This window comes from Littorina saxatilis, linkage group LG17 (assembly GCF_037325665.1).
Source record: "Littorina saxatilis isolate snail1 linkage group LG17, US_GU_Lsax_2.0, whole genome shotgun sequence".
Taxonomy (NCBI): Eukaryota; Metazoa; Mollusca; class Gastropoda; order Littorinimorpha; family Littorinidae; genus Littorina; species Littorina saxatilis.
This window is the reverse complement of record NC_090261.1, coordinates 62,431,588-62,451,587: the sequence shown is the minus strand read 5'-3', so window position 1 is coordinate 62,451,587 and position 20,000 is coordinate 62,431,588. Positions and strand designations below refer to the sequence as shown.

The window sequence follows — 20,000 nt, the reverse complement described above, 5'->3', positions numbered from 1 at the left end:
TTATTGTAACCTTTTTCTAGTCATAGTTATAGTAAAATAGTTTAGTCCCTCTTTAGGGCGAGGGCCAGATGCAAAAAAGCATATCTATGCTTATTCTTGTCACCCTCGAAAAATAAAGATTTGTCATTGTCATTGTCATTGTCTCTCTCTCTCTCTCTCTCTCTCTCTCTCTCTCTCTCTCTCTCTCTCTCTCTCTCTCTCTCTCTCTCTCTCTCTCTCTCTCTCTCTCTCTCAAATGACAAATTACAACAGAGCCTAAACGATGTTTCTGAGTGGTGTTCTGCAAATCGTATGCTTATTAATCCAGTAAAAACAAAGTCTATGATAATCAGCACTCGCCAAAAACATCAACTTTCAGAAATGACTCTGAGTCTGTCCCTAAATGAGCACTCCATTGAGCAAGTAGCTGAGCACCGTTTACTGGGACTTACTGTTGATAATAATCTCAAATGGCAGACTCACATCAATGGAATCTGCAAAAAAATTGCTTAAAACCTGTTTCTTTTGTCAAAGTTACAAAGCATTATTAATCTAGACACAAGAAAACTATTTTACAATGCCCACATAAAACTTTTATTACTTCTTTAATTGATATTCCAACATTTTTAAAACGTATTATCATTAGATTAAACCCTCCCATGGGCGAGGGCTGGATGTAAAAAAGCACCTGTTTGCTTATGCCATTACCCTCGTAAATAAATTTGTCATTGTCATTGTCATTGTCTCTCTCTCTCTCTCACACACGTTTTTTTGGTGGATTTTTGTCGTATTTGTGACGAACTGTTTAGTAGGAAATAGAATTAAATAACGGATTCTCTTCGTTCTACTCCGTGAAAACCTGTTTGCCGTTTCAGAATGTTTTAAATCGTCCTTTCTTACCTCAGGTTCGACGAGAGCATTGGCGGGGGAGACAACCTCTTTGTCGACCTGTTTGAGGTGGCAGAGACTTTCAGAAAGCAGAATCCTGAGGAGTTTGCTTTTCTCTCCAAAATACCCTTGCCTTTCGAAACTGTCCATTATGAAAGGTGGAATTCTCGTTAATTTGTGTATATATATATATTAGTTATGTTTTATGCATTTATCCTGTGTGTGTGTGTGTGTGTGTGTGTGTGTGTGTGTGTGTGTGTGTGTGTGTGTGTGTGTGTGTGCGTGCGTGTCTGTGTGTGTGTGTGTGTGTGTTTATTGATGCATGCTTTTATTCGTTTATCAAAGCGAGAGTGTGTATATGTGTCTCTATCTGTCTGTCTGTCTGTCTGTCTGTCTGTCTGTCTGTCTGTCTGTGCCTGTGTGTATCTGTCTCTGTTGCATAAGTCTGCCTGTCTGTCCTCGTGTCCGTCAGTCTGCTTGTCTGTCTGTCTGTCCATTCGCATTCCTGCCAGGGTGTCCTTGTGTCCAATCTACCTGACGTGTTGTGTGAATGATTGTCTATCTTCTTCTTCTTCGTCGTTCACTAGATGGAATTGTCTATCTTATATTCACCATTCAAGATCAGTGCTCTCTGTTTCAGAGACTGGCCAGTACATATGCGCTATTATCGACCCATGTTTAACATGAACAAACACGGGGACGTAAGCATCTTTTTACATTCACCTTATTTTGATACGTTCAACCCCATTCCGTTTTACTTTCCGATTTTTTTTCACGGGAAAGAGTGATGTCCGGAATCGGCTATAATTGTTTGTTGACATCATGTAAACGAGGTCGTATAAGAGAGAAAACTAAAAAAAAAACTACAGAATTACTCAAGGATAATAGAATGGTCTCCATTCGTTCCTGTCTTGGACAACTGTACAAAACATACACGAAACGCATGGTAATGAGAAACCCAAAATGTGCGTGGGTGTATGGGGGGGGGGGGGGGGTAGTGCGTGCGTGCGTGTATTTGTGTGTGTGTTGATTTCTGCAGATATTATTATCGTTTGTTGAAGCGGTATAACTTGTTATTACTGTACAGGTTAGTGACACATGCAGTTGTGTCCCTTGAGCTTTGCTGTGTCGCACAAATCGGATTTCCACAATAAAGCAAGATTTCTGTCAAAATTAAGAAAATTGCTACGGTTTTGTCAAAAGTAAACAATAGCAATACCTCAAGAGTCGACTTGATAAATGGTTGTGCACAATAAATGGAACGATGGCGGTATTCTAGAATGAACAATTGAAGCGCGTACATTAGAGTGTTGCTAAAAGCCATACCTACTGTGTTTCATCAGGTTAGTAAGCCTATATTGTTGTTTTTGTTGTTGTTGTTGTTGTTGTTTTTGTTTTGTTTTTGTTATTTTTTTCTCTGTGTTTTGTGTTTTAAATACTTGAATCTTTCTGTACTGGATTTATTCATTCATGCATTCATTCTCACATTCATCTACAGCTGGTAGGAGTCTTCTGGCATCCACACCTCATTGGAGCTCTGCAAGTTGAAGAGGTAGAACCCCCCCCCCCCCCCCTAACCCCAGCCATTCACGCCCCTCGCTCTCTATCTCTGTCTGCCTGTCGTGTTTGTGTGTGTGTGTGTGTGTGTGTGTGTGTGTGTGTGTGTGTGTGTGCGTGTGTGTGTGTGTGTGTGTGTGTGTGTGTGCGTGCGTGCGCGCGCGTGTCTCTCCGTCTTTTTCTCCCTGTCTGACTGTCTATCCGTCTGGTTGTCTCTGTCTGTCCGTCTGGTTGTCAGTTATTGTTTGTATGTCCGTGTTTGAGTTCTCACTTGCTTATATTTGTGTGTGCACGTGCGTGTACAGATGAAAGTGTGTATGCGTGTCTGCATGCGCACGAGACAGTGTTTGTGAGCGCGTGCAAGTAAGGTGTGGTAATGCTTATCAGTTTGTCTTCGGGTTTGCAAGTCTCAGTAAGCATGTAAATACCGTAATGTATTTGAATCTGAAAGATAGACAGGCGAAATATCATTTAATTTCGTACGATTTCTTTTTCGCAGGAGCTTGTGGAGCCATTCTTCGAAGCCTTCGGCAAATTCTACACTCTGATCAACAACTTCCCAAACTGCGTGAGTCTTGAGTCAAATGAGGCCATCCTCCATTTAGACATATTCCAAAACTGAACAGCTTGACTGTTCTCTGTGCAGAGTGGAACATGTTTTTCTATCTCTTAAAACCCCACTAATAGCTTTCTATTTAGAAACTAGTTCGGTCAAAAAAAATCCAATTCTGCACAAGAACCCGTCAGTGTGTTAAATTTTGGTATTTATTCAAGTGGAGTGATGTTTTTATCCCACGATAAAGCCTGGCCAAATCTGATGTAGGAGTGTGTCTTTAGTAAGTGGAACATCGTGTACACCGCCAGAAATTCCACCAGACTTTTTCATGACATGTTGTAAGAGCACCATCTTACGCTGACACGTGCAAGAAATCAACATTATTTTCTGTGCATAAAAGAACGTTTTTGCTGAATTAATTTCCTGAGTGTTAATCTGTGAGCTCAGACAGGTGAACCTTAATATCAATGTTGAGCCATCGAGCGTCTCAAAGCGTCCATATTTGCATTGCTCAAGTACTTTGCACTGTAATTTCCCACCGATGGAATAATAAAGTCATGACACTGAAAAAAGGAAACGTGCACGTTTATGTCTCTGTGTGAGCTCTTAAAGCCTTGTGGATCTTACATTTACCAGAGACTAAATCCTCAACAACATCAAAAGTGTAGAACAAATTTACATTAATTTTCCGTACCTTGCATTTTTTTTCTGCGTTCAGTTCCGACACCGCCTCAAGGCCGGGGAGATGGTGGCCTTCAACAACCGACGAGTGTTACACGGGCGGGCAGCATTCACTAACCAGACCGGTGAACGCTTTCTGCAGGTATGTTACTCCGCGTCTGATCCACGGCGTTTTCTGTGATGTTACTACATCTAGCACTATCTAGTTGAACTGGTTCTCAAAGGACAGAAAGTAGGCAGAGGTTAATTGCTGGATTGCAACACGGCATAAGTAGATAGAGCACTGGGTGGTGGTGACGGTAGTTGTTGTTGTTGTTGTTGTTGTTGTTGTTGTTGTTACTGCCGTTGCTGCTGCTGTTATTGTTGTTTTTGTCGTATTTCCTATTGCTGCTCCTGTTGTTGTTGTTGTTGTTGTTGTTGTTGTTGTTGTTGTTGTTGTTCTTCTTCTTGTTCTTCTTCTTGTTCTTGTTCTTCTTCTTCTTCTTCTTCTTCTTCTTCTTCTTGTGTAAAACAGAAATCACTGTTTTGTGTCTTCACTATGACCTCAGTTTTCTCTGTTATCATTTTCACATTATAATATATTCAATAACATACACAATAGCAAAGAGAAACAAATCAACGAAAAGCTGCAAATCAGATTGAAATGTAATTATTCGCATTTCTTTGCACTCACAGGGAACTTACATCGAGATCTCGGAGTTCAAAAGTTGTGTTCAAGTCCTGTCCAATCTCGAGGGAGATGGCCGTTCACCCGTCAGAGTTGGGGACAATGATTTGCTGTGACGTGTCGGCAGCTTTGACGTCATCACGTCCGTTACGTCATGTGTTTGGAGACTGTGGGTGATTGTGACTCACGTGATCCCCTTATATGCTTATGATAATACGCTCCATTACGGTCTTTGTGTCACGAATCACAAATGATGATTTTTTATCTCGGATACTTTCATACTTTGCAGTAATTGACCGCTGATACAAGTAATTGACCGCTGATACTTTGTGGTCTGCTTTTGTGAACTGGTGCGAACAAACCGCGGGGCCTGATTCGTTGAAATCACAACAAATAACAATATCAACCAATCAATCATCGCGGCTGGCTTCCACCGGGTTGGTAATTTGCTCGTGCATCTCAGCATTTTCTGTTAAAGACACTGTCTTCTCGGCATACAGGCTGGTTTTAAATGCACTGATTCTCTCACAATGATACGCAGATTCTACATAATCTTTCGGGATCTGTCTCGCTTTGCTCAGTCGAGCTTCAATAAGGCTTTGGACGGGTGTATATCCAAGACGATTTCCTCGAAGTTTCAAATGAATGCCTATCGATGTGTAATGTGTGGCTTGCAGCAAAACACTTTTGAGCAGGCAGCGATAACTTTTCGTGTTGCGTCCGACGAACAATGATCACGCGCGCAGGGAAATCAGTCACTACTTCTGGTGTTCCCTCCACAGCACAGTTAGCTATTGCAACACTGTTGTTAGTTGACAAATTATCCTCTTGTGTGTGTGTATATTTGTTTGTTCGCCGTTTGTCTATCATATTTTTTCTTTGTTATTTCGGTATTGCACAGTGTAGGTTGGTTCATTGAAAATGTATGTTCGTAAAGTTGCCGTGAAAAGCGCTACGAGTTATTGCAGCCTTCAGAGCAGGCCCATATTGCACCTCTTCCAACATGGCCGCATTTGCTTCTTTCGTGTGATCATGTGATATCCGGTAAACGTCAGATTCAAATTATCTTGATGTTCGTAAGAGCTTGCTAAGTATTTATTATGAGTGTTCTTCTTGAACATTTATCAAAGTGCGAGAGCAAGAATGTTAGATTATTTAGCAATTATGTGAACATTTCTGTGACGGACACGAACTCATTTTTCGTGAATTGATGACTTCGTGAAATGATGAATTCGTGAAAGACTTCGTGAAATGATGACTTCGTGAAATGATGAATTCGTCAAAGTCTTCGTAAAATGATGCCTTAACGAAAGTTATGACTTCGTGAAATTATGACTTAGTGAAATTATGACAATATGAGATGTTTAAATAAACAGATCATGGAAGAATACGTCAATCATGTATTACAATGTCAGAAACTTTAGTCAGGCTGAATCGAAATATTGACAATACAGCTCTTTGCTCTCTATAAGATTGTGATTGTAAATAATTATTTTATTTGTTCACCATTGTTACTATTTACTGATACAGAGAGTTCAGAACATTTGTATTAAAAACGCACACAAAAACCATAACTGTTGTCGGTTTCAGTTCAGATTTGAAAGGAAGCGAAGAGCTAGAACTTCATGATAAAGGGGCATTGCACGATCACATCCTTTGCCCAACATCCCCCGACTCTCATAGTTCTACAACACACACACACACACGCGGACACTCGCGCATGCACACACACATACTCACACACACATGCACACACACACACATACACGCTCATACACACACACACGCGGAATTAATAATAAATACTGTCAAACTTCATATCGAGCTCATTCTCTTCTCCATCTTTTAAGTAGACGCCTTCGAATTGAAGATGTATACCGTGAGTCTGATGCCTTTTCCCTTTCCCTTTGTGTTTATAATATGCATGCGTGTCTGTAACTTGCGAGATTTGCTTTTGAGCTACTATGGTAGTTTTTTCAGCGCAGGGAGAGTAAATGTTCTTTGGGACTATGAGGATAGTGTTTTTCTCGCAGAAGGCGAGTAGTTTTAGTGATGGTAGTGTGTCCGGCGTGAAGGTATTGATTTTGGCGTGAACATGCGAGAAAAAACAAAAACGGCAGCATTTATTGTTGGAGTATATTCGCGGGTCAGGAGCAGCGTAATGATAAAGTTTACAGCGTACGCAGAAAGTCTACGGTCGTGTTGACTGTAGCGTGTTTGGCAGGGCAGGGCCGGACTAGGCGAAGAGGAGGGGGGGGGGGGGGGGTTGCCAGTGGTGGCCCAGGGGGATGTCCCCCCTGGCGGCAGGGGCGGATCAGTTCATTTTATGACTGGTTTTTTTCAAAAATATAGTGTGAAGATATGGGTGTGAAGGCGCGAAGCGCCGAGCCGACGGCGCGAAGCGCCTAGCTTGCTAGGGGGTCCGGGGACATGCCCCCCCGGAAAATTTGAAAAAAAGGATGCAAAATGGTGCAATCTGGTGCATTCTGAGGATGATCATTACCAGTTTCAGGCAGCAGATTTTGTCACTGATTAATACCCCAAAAATTGAAACTCAATGTAAAGAAAAAGAAATGCATACCTCATTCAATATTTTTATTTTTTGGCTGGGGGGGGGGGTCCGGAAACCCTAGAACCCACCCCCCCCCCCCCCCCTCGTTGTGGGGATCAGGGGGCGAAGCCCCCTGAAGCCGTGACGGGTAGGTCATATTCTGAGATAGGAAAATGGTCGCTCCTTGCATGAAACGGCATAAAATAAGCAATAATAAAAAAAAATTAAATAAGTAAGGTACATGTTTAGGCTAGGGGGGGGGGAGGGTTGCGCAACCCCCATAACCCCCCCCCCCCCCCCGGTAGTCCGGCCCTGCAGGGTGGTGTTCACAAAGTCTTTAATCGGCTTTGGCAAGCATCTCGCTCTTCTCTTTACCACTAAGTTTGCCGAGCTGGAATTCTTCAGTCCCCAGCGTCAGTGTCCGAGGAGTGGACGTGGTATGTGTGCGTTTGACCTTATCTTGCCCCTGCTCTTTTATCATCTCAATGTTTGTATTTAATCTGGGTGTGTATTTAGGCTACTCCGTCGTTGTATGTGTCCTGTTCAGACTAGCGCCTACATCCGTGCAATTCAGGGTTCATGCCTGTAGATAGGTAAAAAGAAAAAAAAGGCAAGGAGAAGGCACTGCGGGTAGACGTTGACGATCAGAACGCAGTCAGAATTTCTGTGACAATGACTCGAATGTTTTATGACGCCATGCTGCTGCTGTTCCTAAGCCTATATGCGGTGTCTTGCGCAAATGGAGTAAACACGCGTGACAATGATCACACAAACATCCTGATTTCAAAACTCGAAAAAGTTATCAGCGATGTTGGCTTCGACGTCACGGGAAGAGAGGGAGCCGATGACGCCGGCCTTGATGTCATAACAAGAAAGGCTGGAGCCGATGACGTCGCTTATGGCGTCATGAGAAGGAAGAGAGCCGACGATGGTGTCGGTTTCAGTTCTTCAGAGAACGGTTGAGCAGCAGACAGCGACGATTCAACAGCTGCAGAGCAGACTGACAGTGTCAGAAGCCAAAATTGCTGCTCTTCCGTCCAGTGTGCGTTTGTGTAGCAATTTTAACAAATCGCGTGGAATTGGCAGGTGCTTTGTGGCTGCATTTACGAACCACGTTGGCCTTGCGTATTTAAAGGAAACAGAACACGTGCATTTATGACGTAACGATGACACAGACTATATAAAACTATGTAAATAAATCTGAAACTAATATGCCACAGATGAACGAATCTCACTATAGTTTGTGCCAAGAGAGCCAGGTACAGTGTCGGATTTTTTTTTTTTTCAGTGGCGTTCTCAGCGATGTTCTTGCACAACAGCGACGTAAGCTTGTCGGCACACGCCGCCCTGCAGTTTGACAGGATCATCATCAACGTGGGCAACGCTGGGAATCGAAGATTCAACCTACTAATAACTATAAATGATATGCCGTGGAGGGATGAATCTCTTATTAGTTTCGTCCCAAGTGACAAACACGGTTTATCTTTTTCTTCTGCGTTCCCGACGCCCTCTGTTTCAGATTCTGACAGTTTCGAAGCAATCCATTTAGTCATTTCTGTAATACGGCGCTTTCTGTCATGGTACCTCTCACAATGGATGCAAAAATCTCTCGTTTTCTATTGCTCATGCGCTCCACACCTGCATCAGTAGAAATGACATACCACACGAGATAAGCAAGATAGTAAAACGAAACAACCTGCTCTGGATAGATAATTGATGTGGCCTTCCCTTCGTATGTACATTTTGCCAAGTGGCGCCTATTCTGAATTTGTGTCGATTTTTTAATTAGTACCTGACGTTTTAGTTTGGTCGATTTTGGGTGTACCCTTACTTCGGCGGCGGTCACGTGATACCTATAACAGGAATCTTTGATCTGAAAATTGTGTCAGATAACCAAGTGAAGGGCCTTCAATGGCATATGCAGTTTGAATTAAATGGCACGGGAATGAAAGTTTTACTTGGGGTACGAAAATGGGTGCAATAATTTTGTTGCACAGTTTACATGGAAATTCCTGTTTCGGTTCAGGATTGTAAGTGGTTTTCTTTTAAACTCAACATTATATGCAAAGTCCTCGCGAATGGCTGAGCAATATAACATTTGATATTTGTGTTCTGTAGGTGACGACCCACCTGGCTAAAGGAGACAAGGTGTATATCGAGGTGGAGTGAGAGGGGGCCAGTTTTCCACCTTCACCGGTTACCTCCTGCAGTCGGACTAGTGCCGTCGTGAGACAATGACAATGACAACTCTTTATTTTTTAGGGTAACAAGAATAAGCATAGATATGGGTTGTTTTTTTTGCGTCTGGCCCCTCCCTAAAGAGGGACTAATCTACTAAAAGCTCAGATGAGAGATGGACGGAGCAGTGAGTGCAGGGACGGGGCAGTGCAAGACAACACCGGGACAAGGAACAGGTGTTCGAACAGCAAACAAAAACACACACACCAATATTTTTTAGCTCAATGTTGTGTCCCTTTTCAATATAATAAAAAGAAAGAGTCCTGATTGGTTGTATTTGTAAATCGAAGCAGCCAATTGGCTTATTCGTGATTTTAGAGCAAGCACAGCAGATCTTTATTAAAAGAACGGACAATCATCGCAAGATTTCTCTCCCTAAACTCAATTTTTCAGAATGTCAAAAACACACACATACACAAACACGTGACTCACACACACACGCAGGCGCACACACACGCAGGCGCACACACACAAACACGCACACACACAAACACGCACACACACAAACACGCACGCACACACACACACACGCACACACACACACACAGAGTAAATATAAAAAAATGTTTTATTGTTGATTGGATTGCTGCAAAGAAAGGTTACAATAAAATAAAAGGAGCGATCCGTAATACTACAACGCAATTATATAATATTTTGCTAGTTTTCGTATAATCAAAGCATTTCATAAGCAAGAATGAAAGCTAGCGTAGTGCGGGGTTAATAGTAACACAGGGCTAACAGAGTGTATTATTATATCAAAAGTTCGTGTTCTTCTCTCATGTTTTCGGTCGTACAAATATCGCCTCAGTCGAAAGGTACTTGAAGTAATGTATAAATCGTTCATTATTCCTCATTTTGATTTTTCCGACGTAATTTGGGATAACTGCTCAGATAAATTAGCACTAGAACTAGAAAACTTGCATCTCGATGCCATAAGAACTTATTATAGGAGCAGTCCCAGGGACAAGTCACCAAAAGTTGAATTATGAGTCGGGATTCACCACGCTGAAGGCGAGGCGAAAAAGACATAAATTAATCTTGTATTTCAAGTTAGTAAACGCGCGTACTCCGCCTTATTTGTCCGAACGCCTGCCTCCACTTGTATCCTCTGTAAACCCTTATCATAGACGTAAGCTATTTCGACAGAGTGATTTCCCGCTTCAGAACTGAACTATATAAACGATCGTTCTTCCCGTCTGCTACCACCTTATGGAATGAGCTTCCAGATAATATCAAACAAACGGATTCTATTGGGTTGCTTAAAAGATTCATTGGGTGAACGACTCTGTTGTTCCGTCGTATACATGTACACGTCTGATCGTCATTTGGAAATTATACATTGTAGATTGAGGTTAAAGATAAGGAACCTAAATGGAGATTTATTTAATAACAGACAATTGACTCTTGGTCCCTCATGTGCATGTGGTTTTCATTTTGAAAATACGGAACATTACTTCTTCCAATGTTTATTGTACTGTCAGTTACTTAAAGATAGCCTGTCAACACTTTTTGATTTTGATTTACTTACCTTAGATGATCTTTTGCATGGTAATAGAGACAAGTCAGTTATTGAAAATACATTAATGTTTGATCAGTTGTATAGGTTCATTGCATCCAGCAAACGGTTTGGGTAATTCTTAATTTACACTACATACATGTTTATGGACTCTATGAGATATGTTTATTTAACATTATTATCCGATTCAGAATGCATTTCTAATGTGGACGACAAGTGAATGTGTGTGTGTGTGTGTGTGTGTGTGTGTGTGTGTGTGTGTGTGTGTGTGTGTGTGTGTGTGTGTGTGTGTCTGTGGGTGCGTTTATTCGTATGTTGTTAGTTATATGCTGTTTCAGATGTTATTGCCCTTCTGGATGTATTTCGCTTATTACTGCTTTTACATTTAGTCAAGTTTTGACTAAATGTTTTAACATAGAGGGGGAATCGAGACGAGGGTCGTGGTGTGTGTGTGTGTGTGTGTGTGTGTGTGTGTGTGTGTGTGTGTGTCTGTCTGTCTGTGCGTGTGTGTGTGTAGAGCGATTCAGAGTAAACTACTGGACCGATCTTTATGAAATTTTACATGAGAGTTCCTGGGTATGATATCCCCAGACGTTTTTTTCATTTTTTCGATAAATGTCTTTGATGACGTCATATCCGGCTTTTTGTAAAAGTTGAGACGGCACTGTCACACCCTCATTTTTTAATCAAATTGATTGAAAGTTTGGCCAAGCAATCTTCGACAAAGGCCGGACTTTGGTATTGCATTTCAGCTTGGAGGCTTAAAAATTAATTAATGACTTTGGTCATTAAAAATCTGAAAATTGTAATTAAAATTATTTTTTTATAAAACGATCCAAAATTACGTTCATTTTGTTCTTCATCATTGTCTGATTCCAAAAACATATAAATATGTTATATTCGGATTAAAAACAAGCTCTGAAAATTAAAAATATAAAACTTATGATGAAAATAAAATTTCCGAAATCGATTTAAAAACAATTTCATCTTATTCCTTGTCGGTTCTTGATTCCAAAAACATATGGATATGATATGTTTGGATTAAAAACACGCTCAGAAAGTTAAAACGAAGAGAGGTACAGAAAAGCGTGCTATGCCGCACAGCGCGACCACTACCGCACTATTCTGGCTTGTCGATTTCACTGCCTTTAGTTTGCCACGGGCGGTGGACTGACGAAACTACGTGTATGCGGTCTTGGTGAAAAAAGCAGTGCGTTCAGTTTCGTTCTGTGAGTTCGACAGCTTGACTAAATGTTGTTATTTCGCCTAACGCGACTTGTTACTTCCTCACTTTCCCCTTCTACGGATCCCCGTATCGTCCGCCTCAATTATTATATATTGCTTTTAAGAGCACGTGTATAAGCTAGCTTTGCTTGTTGTGCTCCACCTCTTAGTTTGATTGTATGCGGCTTTGTAATCTGTATTTTTCTGAACAAATGTGACCCTCCACCACGAAATGAGTCGCATGTCACCTCGCGCGGTTCTGCGCTAGGCTTAATATAAGCCCGGGGAGTGTCTGGTAACAGTGTGAGGGTTACCTTAATCACAGGCTTATAACTCAAACAGTTTTCGCTCTTTTCTAAAACGGTTTTCACCACTGGATAGAGCAGAAAAAACTCTTTAGGAAAATGTAAAAATATGAAAATCATGCAAAGGTGACATGCGACTCATTTCGTGGTGGAGGGTCACAAATTGTTTAAACCAACAGAGTGTATAACTTCGGTAAGAATTAGAAAAGCATGTCTGTTATGGAACAGGCATGCCACGGTCGTTCCTGTCGATAACGACACGTGGTCGCCATAGAAAGGTGAATTGTATAGAAAAAATACACCATGGATGATTTCGGGTGGTCGTTGTTGCCAGGTGGTCGTTATTGACACGTGGTCGCTAGGGCCGGTTCGACTGTACCGTAAACTACCTTGTAAACGCCCATCCCCCTTATGCACCAACTTTGATCACAAGTAGGGGGTGGGCGTTTACTAGGTATAGTACCCTGTACAGGATCAGTTCCGCGTAAGAAAGCAGTATTTGATCACATGGAATAAAAATGTGAAAAAGGAAATATGTTTCTGTGCAAAAATGTCTACCCTCTTTCTCTGTGACACACACGTGTAAATACGTGTGTGTGTGTGTGTGTGTGTGTGTGTGTGTGTGTGTGTGTGTGTGTGTGTGTGTGTGTGTGTGTGTGTATTTCCACGAGTAAACTTTGTACATATTGCAAGAACGAAATTGATTATATTGAACATTTACTTTACATTTTTGCCCTTAAACTATGTCCATTTGGAAATGTGTTGAAGATAAAGTGAATTGTAATATAATATGAATATTAAAATAACTGTTAAGGACGATTTTGGGGGGGTTAATAAACATTTAAATAGTTCCAAGCTTATGATTAGTTATGTAAATTATTTGATTATTAGGCCTATGTAGCCAAATTGTGTGTTGGTATGTATAGGTTTGGATCCCCCCTGGACATTAATTTGATGTATTTTTGAGAAGGAATTGCGATATAGAAAAGTTGATTGAATTATATTTTTGTAAGTAGAGTTACACCCCAACTCTACACTACAGTATGTGGTGAAGTTGAACAAGAACTACGTATTATATTTCTTTATGAATACAAAGACTGCACATGTGCAGTTTCAAAATAACAGTTCTACATAAAAGTTCAAGAAAAGGGTATATTTCCTTCATTCATTGAGAAGGTAATCCTGCGCTGACCTTGAATTTTGAGGAAGGTCGATCGGACATGTCTGGAGGTCAACAAACCATTGATTTAAATGTCAGACCAGGACATTACCGACGTGATTCGATTCCAATCTGAGTCCTCTGACAGGCTTCAAACACATAACGTTACAAGTGTAATGTAGTGAAGAGTAATGACGCATTATAGCGAATCATAATTCCCGACTCTAACGGGTGGTTTCCCATCTCCCTCCAAATTGGACAGGACCTGTACACAGCTCTTGAACTCGGAGATCTCGATGTAGTATCCCTGTAAAACATCAAATATGAATACAACAACGACTTATAAGGAAACAATACAAATCTTCTTGATAAGCTCTTCCAAAGTGAAATCTCTGACGTCATAAGCGAGACAAAGTAATTCGGGTAGACGTCACGATGGGAGCAATTAATTGCGTCATGAAAACTTTCTTTCACCTCTTGTGTATCTCTATTGTGGGAAGGACAACGAGTTACGAGAATGACATTTGTCTCTGTGTTTTAGGTAGGCCTAGCTATATCAGCAGTGGAAAACGATTTGTGAGGTCTCAGCCAGACTGGCCATGGCATGGGTCAATATCGCATGTCCATCCTTTAAATCACATCGCGCTTAAAATGGAACAAGATTTTTTTTTAAAGGAAAAACGTAGAGGTACTCTTATCAAGGGTCTTGAAGGGGATACTAGTGACTTCAAGTTACTTCCCCTGCTTTGTGATGTCATTTTGCTACATTTATTCAAGGAGCTACTCTCCTTACTGTTTTTCTCCGCAAATATAAGAAATACAACCAATTAATTGCTCTAAACTTCAAGAACAAAATGTTCTTCAAAACAATATAGTCTGGATGCTGAGTAATACGGAAATCTTTTGTTAAGTGTACTATTTGAGTTAAAAGTTTACAGTTATCTTTTGAAACACACTAACATCAACTACACATAAAAGAAACACACACACACACACACACACACACACACACACACACACACACACACACACACACACACACAATCCCTTTTCCCAAACCCAACCTACCATCCCAACGCCCCCCCCCCCCCCTCAAAAAAAAAGACAGAAAAAAATACAGAAACAACACTCTCTTTCTATCTGTCCCACTTTCTCAACTCCCACCGCCATCCGATGTATTCTTCCATCGGACGGTAGCAAAACATACCTGCAGAAAGCGTTCCCCGTCACCGCTGAAGGCTGCACGGCCGTGCGACATTCGTCGGTTATTGAAGGTCACCATGTCCCCTGCTCGGAGGCGGATTCGAAACTGCATGGACACACATGAACGCATTACACGCATTTTTTTTAATAAAAACAATGCCCTTTTTTTTCTTTACTAAATAAGTAAGTGCACTTATATTTAGAACGGATAGTGGAACAACATCAATAACGACGACGACAACTTTAACAACAACAACAACAACATCAACACCAACACCACCAACAACAACAACAAGCGTTGTGGTCAGTAACAAAGACCGCCTTAAAAAGTTCTCATCTCCTCTCCTCACTTTTAGACCCAGGGTGAGTAATTCAGTCACGAAGTCATTCCTTTCATATAAGTAGAAGTTATTAGCACTTTGATAGGTTGCTTTTTTTTTGGGGGGGGGGTGTTAATTATTTTATGTAGTACAGTCGAACCTACCCTGGAGACCCCCTGTTCAAAAAGACCACTTGCCCATTAAGACCACTGGCCCATAAAGACCACTTGCCAATTAAGACTACTTGCCCATTAAGACCACTGGCCCATAAAGACCACTTGCCCATAAAGACAACTGGCCCATAAAGACCACTTGCCAATTAAGACTACTGGCCCACAAAGACCACTTGCCAATTAAGACTACTTGCCCATAAAGACCACTTGCCCATAAAGACCACTTGCCCATAAAGACCACTTGCCAATTAAGACCACTTGCCAATTAAGACCACGTGCCCATAAAGACCACTTGCCCATAAAGACCACTTGCCCATAAAGACCATCCCATAGGATCCCCGACGGGTTTTACTATATATAAATCACAGGTTCATAAAGACCTGACGAAAGTATATAATTATTATACCATCTTTCTGCAGCGTTATGTTTCAGACTGCACTAGACTGAAAATGTGCTGCACAGCGTACTCACGAGTTTTGAGAAGTTGTTGATTAACTTGTAGAACTTGCCGTAAGCATCGAAGAATGGCTCCACCAGCTCCTGGTAAGTACCGGCATCAACGAACAGAATCAAGGTTAAAACCTGTTTCGTATCGATCCACTCATACAGACTCACAGGCTCAGAGTTTGACATGGGCACAGTTATGGTTTCGGCCAGGCAGCAAGACAGATGGGATGGCAGGCAGGCAGACTGACAAACGTATAGAGAGAAGGGGGGAGGGAGAGAGAGAGAGAGAGAGAGAGAGAGAGAGAGAGAGAGAGAGAGAGAGAGATGAGAGAGAGAGAGAGAGAGAGAAAGAGAGATATAGAGACAGGAATAAAAAGAGATAGAGACAGTTTGACATGGGTATAGCCATAATTATGGTTCCAGCCAGACAACAAGACTGACGGGGTAGTAGGCAGACAAACTGACAAACGGACAGAATGTAGGTGGAGGAGAAGGAGAGGGGGAGGGAGTGAGAGAGATGGGAGAGAGAGACAGACGGACAGACAGACAGGCAGACGGACAGACAGACAGGCAGACAGACAGGCATACAGGCAGCCAGTCAGGCAGGCAGTCAGGCAGACAGACAGGCAGACAGACAGGCAGGCAGACAGGCAGACAGACAGGCAGGCAGACAGACACACAAACAGACAGACTGACAGATAGGCATACCGACAGACAGACAGACATCCAGACAGACAGACAGACATCCAGACAGACAGACAAGCAGGCAGGCAGACAAGCCGACAGACAGGCAGACAGGCAGGCAGACAGACAGACAGGATGGCAGGCAGGCAGGCAGGCAGACAGACAGGCAGGCAGACAGACAGGCTGGCAGGCAGGCAGACAGGCAGGCAAACAGACAGACAGACAGGCAGGCAGACAGGCTGGCAGGCAGGCAGGCAGGCAGACAGGCAGACAGGCAGACAGACAGACAGACAGGCAGGCAGGCAGACAGACAAGTAAACGCTCCTCACCTCCTCAACTTGCAGTGCGGCAATGTGATGTGGATTCCACACCACTCCGGTCAACTGCAACAAAAGAAACATTTCACTCTTTATATCTAGGCAGTACAAAGTACAAAGAAAGAAAAAAAGAAGGCAAGAACGAAAGAAAGACAGAAAGAAAGATCAACCAAACCAATTTAAACAGAGAAACAGACAAGCAAGAACGCAGGGGAAAACAACAACCGCAAAAACAACAACAAATAATCCAACAAAACAAATGAAGAAATACGTATCTTGATTGGCTGAGATTTGAACATTCTGAGACGTCTAACTACCAGTGAGTAAGACACAGTAAGACTCACATCGCCGTATTTGTTGGTGGCGAAAGTTGGTCTCCTGTGGATCATGTGAGTCGGCCAGTCTCTGAAATGTACAGATAAAATCAACACATATTCACACAGACTGACGTGCACTCCACACAACAATTGAACATCCATGATTCAAACATGCTTCACAAGCGTCCTTCGCACCGTCAATTAAGTTTACCAATACATTTAAAACACATGCTTCGTTCAATGTTTACTGAGAAAAAAAAATGTAATCATGTGTACAATTACTGGATGCGCTTGTGAAGAAAAGTAGTCTAGGAATTGTTCACGTCGTACTTTTTTGCTTGCGGTTATCGTTAGATTTCGAGTCAGAAAACAACCGAACTCATGGATTTTATATGGAGATTCATGTGTTCAAGCCAGTAGCTGCTAGTTTAACTGCGGTATGTTTGAGAACAGCTTCTCAACCCATGAGCTATCGAGGATTCAGGCTGTTGCATGCTAGTAAATTGTTTCCGCGTTGCAAGGTGTTTATCGAAAAATAACTAGCCCTACAAGTTTACAGAGGTAAAGAAGCAGAGGGGGGAACACACATTTTAAATAAAACCTGTCATAATGAATTTCAGATATTTCATTCATTGAAAAATCGGTGACATGATTTCATTTGAAGAATTATGTCAAAAGGTTGTTTATAAACCAGCCAGACAATTTGAGTATAATGCGTTATGTACAGCACTTAAAACAAAACTAACGCATTGCCATACCGATATGTTCTGTTGCAGGGTTTGACTCGTATTGGTAATATTACACCAAGGGAAATAAGAACTGTTTTGGTTAATTTCGAGGTACAAACTCCGAGCGCCTGTTCTTTTTGGCAAAGAAAGCATAATGTTGTTCTAGAATCAAGACACTGGCTGTTAGCTGTTAATTGTACAAAAGAAGAACGACTGCGTCTGCTTCATTGGAAAATTTTACACAGAATTTACCCAACGAATACTTTACTAAACAAGATGGGTTTATGTCAAACTAATAATTGTGAAGGTGCTGACTTTCGTTTGTGCATTGTTGATGGTGAATGCATGTTAATTTATTTTTAATATACTTTCTTATGTGATAACCAATGTGCTGTATTTTCTCAGGACAAAGAACAAATGTTTATTTTGAATGTTTTATGTATGTTATTATTACGGACACAAACGCTCAGCAATGCAATTTCTCTTTTAGAGATTAATAAAGTTATTGTATTGTATTGTATTGTATTGTATTGTAAGTTTGTAAGGCCTAAAAAAAAAATAGATGTGGTTACGGTAACCCGACCTACCCTATTTTTAGGGGCCGATCCTATAACTTTTTATTACATTTCTCAAAAAAAAAAAAAAACAAAAAAAACCAGTGCAAAAAACGAGTGCAAAAAACGCAATGAAAGCGAAAGCGCCCGTGTCGCACACTTATTTCCCTGTCAAGTAGGTTTAATTTGTACACATTAGAAAAAAAAGTAAAAAAAAAAAAAAAAGTGATTGCCTACCTACCTACCCTAATTTTTTTGGCTATGTTACCGTAACCACACCTATTTTTTTTTTTTTGGCCTAATGAACTGGATACACTTGAGCACTTCTTTTTTCATTGTCAAGAGGTGGGGAACGTTTGGAAACTATGTAAAGACTTTATTTATAAGCAAATTTATTATGAAACAGATATATTATTTGGTTTTTGGAATGAAAATTTAAAAAACGATCAAATTTATTTTATAAATTATTGTATTTTGATAACAAAAATGACCATAGGAAAATTTAAGTATGGGAAGAAGTTAGACTTACGTATTTTATTGGAATTAGAGTTAAACATTAGACAGAAGTTTATGTTTTGTATAATATAAAGTTGATTATGTTATACAGAAAAAGACCAAGGAAGAAGGATGCTCCCCGCCTTATATTAAAAAAAAAATTAAAAAAAAAAATCGGGCAAAAAATATGGGTTGAAGCATCCTGCATGCAACTGAGGTCAAAAATTAAAAAACAAGTCGCGTAAGGCGAAAATACAATATTTAGTCAAGTAGCTGTCGAACTCACAGAATGAAACTGAACGCAACGCAACGCAGCAAGACCGTATACTCGTAGCATCGTCACTCCACCGCCCGTGGCAAAGGCAGTGCACGTGGAATTGACAAGAAGAGCGGGGTATTCGTTGCGCTGAGAAGGATAGCACGCTTTTCTGTACCTCTCTTCGTTTTAACTTTCTGAGCGTGTTTTTAATCCAAACAAATCATATCTATATGTTTTTGGAATCAGGAACCAACAAGGAATAAGATGAAAGTGTCTTTAAATTGATTTCGAAAAAAAAATTTGATAATAATTTTTATATATTTAATTTTCAGAGCTTGTTTTTAATCCGAATATAACATATTTATATGTTTTTGGAATCAGCAAATGATGGAGAATAAGATAAACGTAAATTTGGATCGTTTTATAAATTTTTATTTTTTTTTACAATTTTCATTTTTAATGACCAAAGTCATTAATTAATTTTTAAGCCACCAAGCTGAAATGCAATACCGAAGTCCATGCTTCGTCGAAGATTACTTGACCAAAATTTCAACCAATTTGGTTGAAAAATGAGGGCGTGACAGTGCCGCCTCAACTTTCACGAAAAGCCGGATATGACGTCATCAAAGACATTTATCAAAAAAATGAAAAAAACGTTCGGGGATATCATACCCAGGAACTCTCATGTCAAATTTCATAAAGATCGGTCCAGTAGTTTAGTCTGAATCGCTCTACACACACACACACACACACACAGACACACACACAGACACACGCACATACACCACGACCCTCGTTTCGATTCCCCCTCGATGTTAAAATATTTAGTCAAAACTTGACTAAATATAAAAAGAAACAAAAAACAAACCTGTCATAATGAAGAGTCTCAAAGCCAACAGGTACTTCGCAGAGAATGTCAAACTCCTTTGGATATTGCTTTCTGTAGGCTTCCACGACTTCAAACATATCAACAAATATATTTTCTCCCCCAACGATGTTCTCGTCAAATCTGTGAGAAAAAAACAAAGACAAGAACGCCAGGGATGAAGAGATGAAGGTAGAAATGAAGGGCCAAAGTGTCAACAGAAAACACGAACACTTCGTTAGTTTCCTAAACAAACGCTGAAAGAACTAGAGAGAGTGAGCGAGAGAGAGAGAGAGAGAGAGAGAGAGAGAGAGAGA

The 20,000-nt window shown here is 40.9% G+C and overlaps 2 protein-coding genes across 6 annotated transcripts in view; one reads left to right on the top strand and one right to left on the bottom strand.

The window, feature by feature from the left end:
- The window catches only part of LOC138952044 (gamma-butyrobetaine dioxygenase-like), a 37,620-nt gene extending 31,718 nt beyond the window's left edge, over positions 1-5,902 (top strand). For all 3 annotated transcript variants that reach the window (XM_070323619.1, XM_070323621.1, XM_070323620.1), the window contains 6 exons: positions 885-1,025; positions 1,508-1,568; positions 2,366-2,419; positions 2,924-2,992; positions 3,699-3,803; positions 4,337-5,902. In XM_070323619.1, coding sequence (XP_070179720.1) covers positions 885-1,025; positions 1,508-1,568; positions 2,366-2,419; positions 2,924-2,992; positions 3,699-3,803; positions 4,337-4,444 — 538 coding nt within the window. In that variant the 3' untranslated portion in view covers positions 4,445-5,902. The remainder of the gene's footprint in view (positions 1-884; positions 1,026-1,507; positions 1,569-2,365; positions 2,420-2,923; positions 2,993-3,698; positions 3,804-4,336) is intronic.
- Positions 5,903-9,667: 3,765 nt separating this feature from the next.
- Positions 9,668-20,000, bottom strand: part of LOC138952041 (gamma-butyrobetaine dioxygenase-like) — a 70,973-nt gene continuing 60,640 nt past the window's right edge. For 2 of the 3 annotated variants that reach the window (XM_070323618.1, XM_070323617.1), the window contains 6 exons: positions 19,687-19,827; positions 16,810-16,870; positions 16,478-16,531; positions 15,489-15,557; positions 14,529-14,630; positions 9,668-13,628 (listed from right to left, as the gene is read on the bottom strand). In XM_070323618.1, the coding sequence (XP_070179719.1) occupies positions 13,521-13,628; positions 14,529-14,630; positions 15,489-15,557; positions 16,478-16,531; positions 16,810-16,870; positions 19,687-19,827 (535 nt within the window). In that variant the 3' untranslated portion in view covers positions 9,668-13,520. The remainder of the gene's footprint in view (positions 13,629-14,528; positions 14,631-15,488; positions 15,558-16,477; positions 16,532-16,809; positions 16,871-19,686; positions 19,828-20,000) is intronic. The other variant, XR_011451288.1, reaches the window with a different exon arrangement.